Source organism: Hipposideros armiger, unplaced genomic scaffold (genome assembly GCF_001890085.2).
Source record: "Hipposideros armiger isolate ML-2016 unplaced genomic scaffold, ASM189008v1 scaffold_139, whole genome shotgun sequence".
NCBI classification, from domain to species: Eukaryota; Metazoa; Chordata; class Mammalia; order Chiroptera; family Hipposideridae; genus Hipposideros; species Hipposideros armiger.
In genome coordinates this window covers 2159088-2169690 of record NW_017731489.1, presented here as the reverse complement: position 1 = coordinate 2169690, position 10603 = coordinate 2159088, and the positions used below count along the sequence as shown (strand labels likewise).

General features: G+C 43.0%; 1 protein-coding gene across 1 annotated transcript in view; it reads right to left on the bottom strand.

Moving 5' to 3' along the window:
• The window catches only part of COG3 (component of oligomeric golgi complex 3), a 52020-nt gene extending 47566 nt beyond the window's left edge, over positions 1–4454 (bottom strand). The window contains exon 1 of the mRNA XM_019650312.1: positions 4137–4454. Coding sequence (XP_019505857.1) covers positions 4137–4307 — 171 coding nt within the window. The 5' untranslated portion in view covers positions 4308–4454. The remainder of the gene's footprint in view (positions 1–4136) is intronic.
• Between the last annotated feature and the right edge of the window lie 6149 nt (positions 4455–10603).

The following is a 10603-nucleotide window of genomic DNA, read 5'->3' as shown; positions in this document are numbered from 1 at the left end:
AGAAGCCGGCGACTGATCTGCCTCGCCAGAGAAGAGCGCAATGATGGTGCCAACTTGGGCCAGTGAAGCGACGTCCTCCACAACTAGATTGAGGAACAAGACGACAGCAACTTGTCTGTTCCCCTTTCCCCGATTCCCCAGCACTGTTCCCATCCCCCCAATTACCCAATAAAAAAAAATAAAATAAAATAAAATAAAATTCTACCCTACCCCCAACTTTTAACTAATTTAACTGGATTCAATATTTCTGATAGTTACTCCATAACTCTAACATAAATTTACAGTATTGTGTTTGAGTTCCTCGATTTGATGTCCTATCTACTGACTCCCCACTACGTAAAATGAAGAAATGAATACCCCCAACATCTTCTTCCATACATATTTTCAAATTCTGTCACCTACCATCTCTTTAGATTGTCAAAATTTATAATATTTACAACTCTGTAATTAAGTCTTCAGATTTATTTTTTTAAATGACAGTACATATTTCCTGACTCCCGCAAATTTACCAAAATTGCAGGGTCAATGATACCATCTTTGTTTTTGGTGTGCCGCCCATTCATTACTGTCGTGTCAAAAGGATCCCAGCGTGTCATACACATGTGCTCAGGCTGTCATCTTAAACCAAAAAATATTTACCTTCTAATTTACTTTAAAAACAAGACCGTATGAAAACGCTGGATACTTGAGAAGGTACTATAGATATTCCAGATATAATCTGTAATTTAGATGTTGTGAGTAACTCTAATCACTTGAATGTATGAAAGAGCATTCTATTTGCTGACTTCATGCACAAATACTAACTACTTTTCAATCATAAGGACTTTTAAATACCAGAAGCAGAAGGAGGCTTCCTGGCCTGTTCCCGTGGTCTCACTAATACAAAACATTTTCTCTCAAAGCAAGCAAAAAGGAAGCCACACTGCAACCAATTCTAAGAAATAATTTTTTAAAGTAACAAAACAATCTGCTTTTTAAGGGCATATGAAAAAAATCTCCCATCAAGTCCATGTGCCCATCTTCTCCTCTCAAAGCAGCTGGAATAGACGGGGAAGCAAGGACGGGTGGTGTCACAGTTTCCTGCTCTGACCTCGCCTTCACTCCTGAAGTGGAGATGAGTGGATGCCTCTGACTCACCTGCACTGCTCTTGCTTCCAGACGGAGCAGACATTTACCTCCAGAGAGAGACGAGCAGATCTAGGTTCCTGATTGGCAGTTCTGGAGTTATTGTACAGTTTATGCACATAGGAACTCTAACACATGAAATACTAATTACAATAACCTATCGAGCCTTGCCTGACCAGCAGAACAAACAGGTCCAGGAAAAACAAACAACTACACCTTTCTCTCCCAAACTTGACTTCTTGCACATCTCTGAGTTAGAGAAAATCACTTTTATAATCAATCTACTCAGTCCGTTCCCTAAATGAAACCTGATGTTACTTTCTCCAGAGTAAATCACTGAGAAGGTATAGATGGAGTCTTAGAAACTTCCAGAAGGTACCTAATCTGTTCTTCTCTTACCTTAGGTCTTAGTGACACTTACATCTGCTCTATTCTATTCTTTTAAGGTGTTAACCATTTGGGAGGGGAAAGCACAAGACCAATACAGGTGGCTTGCCGTGTGCACTTCCCATACGTGATTTCATTGAATTCTCACAACTCCCCATGAGATAAGAACTAGTATAATCCCTCTTTTATAATGAGAAAACAGGATCAAAAAAGTTAAATATGTGTAAGGTCACAGAGCCTTTAGGAAAACAACTCTAACAGTAAATTACAGGTAAATTTCAGAGCAAATTATTTTAGCATTTTTGTCAAGAACTACTAAGTCCGGTTGAAAGAAAATGGCCCTCGCTACTAAAATATTTGCCCTGGCTACAAGAAACCAGTCCACCTAACATGCTACTGCAAATATTCCACCGCAAATTCTCTTATCTAGCGAACACCAAATAAAAAGGCATAATCTCCTTTCCAAGATAAGACTAGCTCTCCTTCACAAAAGAGAAAGCTATTGTCTTTTCTAAAGAAGTTAACAGCTTTATGACATTTGCTAAATTAGCTGGACTTTTGCTATTCAACTACCTTGCCTAATTCTAGCTGTTCAGGAAGTAATTTATCTCGAGAAAATTGTAAAACACTACAGAAAATCCCTTACAGATATAATGGTTGGACAAAATAAAAATTAAGGCATTCTTTTTCAGCACCAATGTTAAAAAAGTGGTAACAGGAGAAAGACAGAAAAAAATTCAACTCCAAAGTCTTCCCACAAGACATGCAAACACTTCAGTAAAGGGGAAATGAGGCTGAAGCACACTGAGAACTCCCCCCTTAAAGATTCCAGGATGGGTAAATAACAGGCTGTTTCGTTCTCGCAGGAATCCACTACCGAGGCTGCACGTATCACATCCTCCCTGAACACCTGAACTTGACAAGCTCATCCCTTACCCATGACTTTGCACGGCTGTTTCCCTCCAGCTGGAATGTTACTTCTCTAGTCTTTGCAAGACTGGCTTCTTTTTTCCGTCACGAGTTCTCACCTTAGACTTACTTTCTTAGAAAGATCTTCTTCCCTCCTTGCCTAAAGGGCACCCCTCGGCCCTTTGTGTCATACCATCCTGTGTTATCTTCCTTATTGTAGCACAGATCACCGTCTGAACTTACCTTCCCTGTTCTTTTTTATGCTCATTATCATCACAATTATGTCAGCTACAAGAGGCTAGAGGCCTTGCCTTTCTCACTTATTCTGTCCTCAATTCCTAGCCCAGAGTAGGCACATGACACATGTTAAAATGACTGCATGAGGCTAATGATAGGTACTGTATTGCATAAATATGAAAGAATGGGGTGAAAATGAAAAGATTCCATTTACTGCACTCCAAACCCTTTCCTTTAAGCTCAGTGAGAATAAGAAATGATCGTTTATGACCCATGACAATAAAAACCAACTGAATCGTATTTCTTGTGGAACATGTTACCCCCCAGGCGCTGTGATGTCCAAACATCCTGCTTCGGTAACAGGCCAAATCAGTTACAAATGGACTGGAATATTTATAGAGCAAACAACTTCTACTATCCAGAGCATAAAGGAATCGACGGCCACGCCCAAGAAATTCCCACCTACTTCCTCATTTATTTCAGACCCACTTCCAGCCCAGCGTCCTAGAGGACTGAGAAACCCAGGCGTGAGCACCTGTTATTTTACAGCAAAGCATCCAACGGTAAAAAAGTGAAGGAACTTTCAAGTCAAAGCGTTTCATCTCTCAAGTTTGAGGGCAAAAAAGAAAAAATAGTTTAATAGGTCTCTACACCTAATCTGCCATCGGACACACTTCCAAACCCAGTAAAAAGAATGCGTCCACCATCAAAAGTAACCCTCATCCCTAATGTAATACTCCTCCTAAACACTGGCCCTCGCAACTAGAAAAAGGTTGCCAAACATCCAACGATTCATAAAACACACTTACTTCTCGCTGTCATCACTAATTAAATGCAATCACACAAGCAGAAATACGCACAATATCCCAACGGTAATTAGGATTAAAAGCGCTGACACTAAACCCGAAAACCAGCCTTCCCTAATAACGCACTGACCCAGCTTTCAAAGAAAATGCGTCTTCATTGCTCTGCAACAAACAGGTCAAACAAACCGAGTCTTCCATAACCTGAACGTGATCCAGCGCCCACGGCTCAGTGTGCGATGAATGAAACTGTCGCCCAAGACCAAGTCTGGGTCTCCCCAAGAGGCCCCGCGGAAAGGGGCGCTGGGGTCTTCACGAAGGTGATAAGGGATACCAAGAGGAGGCTGTCCTGGCGCAAAAAGCAGCTCGGGCTCAGGGCCCCCCTTCTGGGACATGGTGGGCAGCACGTTTATGCCTCGGCTGACACCAGGGCCACCCCGGGCAGGGCGCCGAGGACAAGGCTCCCAGCCAACCGTCCCACGCCGCAGGGGAAGGGTAGCACCGGCGATCGCCGGCAGCGTGAGGTCTGACAGCCCGGGGAGCTGAGGGGCCTCTCCCACCGGAGCCGCCACGGTGACTGGGGACGGGTGAAGAGACCCTGGGCCGGGGTCTGCAAGGCCAAGGTCTGCCCGCGCGCCCCAGGAACAGCGCAGCCCCGCCTCTCCGCCGCCTCACCTCGGCCGGCACCGGCAGGTTCTCGGCCGCCGCCTTCAGCTCCAGCACCGAGTCCATCTGCCTGTCGGTCAGAGGCGCCGTGGTGTCGGGTCCCCGATCCCAGAGAGTCAGCTTCTCCCGAGCGTCCCGCTCCGCCGCCGCCTCCGGCAGCAGCAGTGCCGCCTCCGCCATCGCCGCCGCCCCCGCGGCCCTCAGCAGCAGCGGGGTAGTGGCGACCCCGACAGACAGGCCCGGTCCACTTCCGGGAGGGCCGGAGTTTCCAGCAAGGCACCGGCGGCGGGGCGGGGCGGGCCGGAATAACCCGACCCCGGAAGCGCTTCTGCAACTGTGTGGGCGGGACTGAGGTCAGGATAGACGTGGCTTTAAACGAGGTACAAGCATTTCCGGTTGCGCTGTAAACTGAGAGGGCGAGGACTATAGACCCTGACGGAAATAGAAATGCCCCTACCGGAAGTCTCTTTCTCAACATCAATAACTTTATTGTTCAGTGTTGCTCACGATGATTGTGTTAAGTGACCCTGCCGGCAGGGGCCTTCGTGAGCCCCGAATCTACTTACTGCCTCTGCTCACAGCGGGGTAGCCTGGGTGGAGTATGTGGACTGGGAGATTTTCATGTTGACATGTTGATAGTTTGTCGGCTAATTGGGTCAAAACCATGAGTACAAACTTTTCCAACATCCAGTAACTCCACTGTTAGAAAACTAGGTAATGAAAACATAAAAAATTCAAAGATTTATGTGTTTCAGACATCACGAATAACTGGAAACAACCTAAATGTTCAACAGTGAATAATTCGATCGATAATTCATGGCACAGACATGAAATTGGAATACCATTCTGCCGTTTAAATCATGTTGTAGACTTGAGTAACAAAAGAAAACAAATAATGATAGTATTGCGTCATAACTTATAAATATTCGTGAGCCCATACTGATATAAATGAATGAATCAATAACGGGGCGAGGGCCGGCCGAGTGGCGCGTTGGTTAAGAACTGGCTTGGGATGCCAGAGGTCCCCGGTTCGGATCCCACATATGAGGGCCAGTGACACTGCCCTCCACAGCTAAGATGCTGAACAACAGCTCAGCCTGGAGCTGGGCTGCCGTGAGTCGCCGGCGACGGCGTAGGCTGCAGCCCCTGTGGCAGTGGGTTGCCATGGGCTACCGTGTGTAGCCAGCAGCCAGCATGAGCAGCCAGCAGCCGCAGTGAGCGGCCGTCCAGAAGCCGGTGACTGATCGGCCTCACCCGGGAAGAGCGCAATGATGGTGCCAACTTGGGCCAGTGAAGCAAAGTCCCCCACAACTAGACTGAAGAACAAAAAAACGACAGCAACTTGTCTGTTCCCCTTCCCCCAATTTCCCAGCACTGTTCCCATCCCCCCATTCCCCAACTTAAAAAAAAAAAAACCTTTAAAAAATATATAAATAAATAAATAAATAAACGGGGGCAAAGGGACAACTCTACAGAAAAATTCCAATCAATAAATGTTTAAAGAATGAAGGAAATAGTAATCGTAGCAGCCAAGATCTAAGGAAGGATGTAAAAATTAGTGGGTGAAAGTGAAGAGAAACAGAATTTGCATTGTATCAAATGATCTCCCCAAGATATGTATGGATAGCAACTTTACAGTGGAAAACCTGGCAGACATCACCTTAACCAACTGATCCAAGTCATCATCGTGAAACTCCTAACATGACAGATGGAGGACACAATATCACTTCTGTGGTATTCTTGCCAAAAATGCAAAACCACATTCTAGCCATGAGAAAACATCAGACGAACTCAAATTAAGGGATGTCCCTCAAAACAACTCACCAGTATTCTTCAAAAGTGTCAAGGTCATAAAAGACAAGGAAAGCCCAAGGAACTGTTTACTATTGGAGGAGATTAGAGAGACATGACAACTAGATGCAGTGTTGGAACACGGATTGGATCCTGGGCTAGAAAAGGGAAAACTATAGAATAAAATACAGATATTTGAATAAGGTCTGTAGTTTAGATAATGGTATTATACCAGTGTCAGAGGATGGACATACCTGAACTCAGCACTAATTTTGCAACTTTTCTGAAGTCTAAAATTATCCCAAAGTCAAGAAATAAAATTCTCATGTTGTAGGAACTATTTCTCTCTTTGGGAAAATGGTTGTGATATAATTAAGACGAATGGTACAGTGTATGATCCTATTGACCAAAAGAAACACACCTAAAATATTTACAGATGGTTGGGATTACTAATACATAATTTTCTTCTTCATTTCTTCTTCTTCTCTTCCTCCTCCTTTCTTTTCCTTCTCCTTTTACAATTAACTTTGCATTTCAGAGTAAGGTTTTTGTTTTAACTACTCAACCCAGCTTCAGAGATTTGTTTCCCCATCACATCAATCCACCAGTATTTCCTAAAGAAAGTCATCTTTTGGATATGTAGATCTAAGTACCTAAAGCATACTTTCTCTTCTTCAGGATAGCTAGATCTCTGGTTCCAAAAATCTCAGAAATAAAGTTAATCCTGTTGAATTTTGTGATGATAATTCTTCACCAAACATCATCCTTCAAGGGCCAAATACAAGCATCTTCTCTCTCCCAAATGCATTTCTATTGCAGATTTTCCTAAATCCATGATCACTCTACTTTCTTCTAAACATTATGTTAAATTCCTTAAAATATTTTTTCCCAATTGGTGATTCATGATGCTAAAAGTTTACAATGCAGGTCATGGTACCCATGGAAAAGATTCGGGCCTAGACTGAATGTTTTAATCAGCTACTGTGAGGTCAAATGAAGAAAGAGGAAGGTAGATATGCAACACAATAATGCCTGAATTATTCTTGAATTGAGGAATTGAGGGAGCTAAGGGAAGATGGCTGTGCCTGGTCACTGGCTCTGTAAGGGTGAGGGAGAGACAAGAGCAATGAAACAGAGTAACAGCAGTTTTTATGGGGTGTTTTCATTTTACAGTACACTAGCATAGATATATATATATATATATATATATATTTAAACAATGCAGCGGTTGCTCGCAATATAATAGAAAGTGTGGTATACAATATACTGAATTCTGCTTCAGACTCTAGTGCTCTTTCCTGTATGGCCAAATATTATCTGCCCCTCCCCAAAGAAGTACAAATTTCCTGTAGACAATATAATGGATCCACTTTTATACTCTGTATTCCAAGTCAAATTTCGTCCTGTTTCCAACTGGTGATTAGCTGATTCCCAGAAGCACTAGATGACATGACAAATACAACTGCAGTTTTAATTTTCTACTATAATTCTTACAATATATTTATTTGATTCAAGTTTTGGTAATTGTTCCCATAAAATAATTCAAATTGATATAGCAAACACTCATAATGCATATATCTGAACATGTAAGATACACATATATATCCATATCGAGAGAGAGAGGGAGAGAGAGAGAAAGAGAGAGAACAGGAAGATGGAATTACATAGGCTATCTTGGAAAAAGGGCAAAGGTGAGGTCAGAGTTGCATCATTCATAAATGATCAAGGTCCCCCTATTACAATAGATGCTATTTTTTTGGTAAGGTGTTATTTAGATTTCACATTTGACCTCTAGATTGCAACCCTGTAAGGCAAGGTAGAGGTTGTTCTCTTTCATTTAGATATAAGTAAATGAAACATGGGAAGACAAGGTGAGTTGTCAAAGACATTTAGGACAATGAAGAAAAAAGGCCACTATGCTGTTTCTAGAGGGAAATTTGCCAACACTATCAAAACAGAGGCTGGAGAAATAAAAAGAAAAAACCGCACTATAATCCAGCAATTCCATCTCTGAAAATCTATCCTAGAGAAATTCTTGACTATGCAAAAAACATACATGTATAGGATAGTCTGTAATGGAGAAAAATGGACACAACCTAAATATTTTTCAATAGGGAAGTTGTTCTGTTCCTGTTATCTATTGCTACCTAACAAACTAACCCAAGTAGTTTAGATTTTAATCCCTCTGGAATTCTCCAGGCTGATCTCGCAAAGTCTCTGAGACGTGGTAACAGCTGTACCTCTGCTTGTGGGCATCTTCCAGAAATACTCTGAGCACATTCCAAGAACAAGCTCTTCAACTGCTTTCCAACCAGCTTTTGTGCCACACCCCAGAGGGACCTGATCCAGTCTCAACAGCAACAGGGCCTATTTCAACCTGGTTCTCAAGTGGGGTGAGGCTCCAGGGAAGTTGACTGAACTGAGAAGCCCTGAATCTGATGACCATCCCCAACCCCTTCCCCATCCCCCATAAAGAACCATTGCCATAAGAGTACGCCATGAACATCCAATGTGTGTGCCGTGCTTCGGAACCCACAGCAGTTATGAAGACCTCTTCTGGCTCCTTCTTGGGGTCAGGGCAGCTAGAAGCAGCTTCGTGGTGATTTTGACGGCCTGTGGCTTTATTTTTATAGTACCAATGGCACAAACCAGTGCCTGGCCGTGCTCCCAAAAGATGGCTCTGACCTTATAAGAATACAATCTCAAGCTTAAGATCACATAATCAAACTCTTTCATTCTACAGATGAGCAAATTGAGGCGTACAGAGGTGAGGTGACCCGCCTGAAGTCCTATGGGCAGTTAGTGTCAAAGCCACGGCTGGAACTTAGATAACCTGATTTCTGTGGCTGAGGCTCTGTGTACAATCCCAGAATTTCTCCAAGTGCAGTGATATACAAAGCCCTTTAAAAGAATTGCAGATCCCCAGTGTTGACGTAAATAATTGTATTATGTTGCTTAAGTATGAACAAAAAGAGAAGCTGACGTAAGCTTTGTATGTCTATATCAACATAGACTTATCAGTTATGTACCAATAAAAGTATAAAACCAGTAACACTCAATTTAACAATGTTAATGAGATGGATGATATTATTTTGCTGGAAAACTACGTTGCTGCCGACAACATGAAGATGGTGCCAACTTTAGCTTGGTTCACTGTGCTTATGTTACACCAGCGACATGCTCAAGTCCCCTGCCATTTGAGTGACCAGGAAGCCTTCTCTCAGGCTGGATCCCGAGTATCATTTTGCTTTTAATTGGCTTGTACACATCATTTGCAAAGTCAATTAATCCCTGTTCTTTTTTGTAGCTTAATATTCCATATCCACAAAGAGGGGGGAAGCCGAGATCACAGGGTAATCCTAAGCTGTACAGCAGTCATGTTGATGATGCAGGATATGTATGCATGTTTTTTAAAGTCTATGAAATGGAAACACACATTTAAAAAATGGGTTTGAGAAATGCTGCACCACACCCTACGGCGTGCTGCCCTCAAGCACAGACGGGTGAAATTTCCCTGTCATCTGCTTCCAGGGTCTGGAATTCCACATTCCAGAGCCAGGACTTTGCTTCCTAAGGCTTTTCATCCATGAAAGACTGAGAATAGGCCCCTAAAAATGGAAAAATGCGGAAGGGACAAAAGACAGGAATGTTCCGGGTCATGGAAGGGGCCAGAAAGCGGAGGAGATGGACACAGGGATCCAAAGACCTCCCTACGGTGGGCACTTCCTAGATGCACCTGGGTTAGCCCTACTCAATGTCTAAAATGTGAGCACCACGAAGGACACCTGCTAATAATGCCACATCGCAAGAATAGCTGCTGTTATAGTAACACAGTCCCTCTCATTGGCTTCTCACTTTAACCCAAGGAGGAAGATGGATGTTATTATCATCTCCATTTAATGAATGAAGAAACTGAACCTCAGTGACGCGTGTGACCTGTAGGATAACACTTGGTAAAGGGCAGACCTGTCGTTGGAACCAGGATAGCAGCTGAGACTTTCTCCTTCCCCTCTACACTAATGTCATCAACATGAGTGACATGATGCTGCACATTTGCAACTGCTCGTACTTTTTTGTAATGGGACCATTCAGCAAGCATGAGTCCTAAGGGTGAGCATTACAGGCTCAAAGAAACACCTGGGACAGGAAAGGGTGTGGTAAATTCTGCTCTACAACACGGCAGGGATGGTTCAAGGGCCAAAACACCACGTCATGGCCCGGAAGACGAGGAAGGCTCAGACAACAGGTTCTCAGGTCGTGCAGCATTTGATTTCCTTGCTGATTACACAGTGAAGTCACAAAATGGAATAATTCAAAAGAAAATATTCTTATGCGCACCTGCCTGTCTGCAACTGCAGTCAATATTTAGAATCAAGGCACATTTTGCAGAAAGGCATAATTACCTAAGATTTCAACCTTCAAAAATCTATGATCTGCAGCTTGGCTGTTAATAACATTAAAACACATGCAAGAAAAAAATTATCACATGCTGCTGGTGAGGATAAACAGTAACAGTGGTGGGACATCTTTGGAACTATCCATCAGTAGCTTTAAAGGGTTCTCTTTTTTTTGTTTTTTACTTCACCTTCTGGGGTTCTTTCAAAAAGTGATAATCTTAAATATTTTTTAAAAAGCTTTATGTACAAAGGTGTTCATCACAGGACACTGACAAATATTTGGAAAAT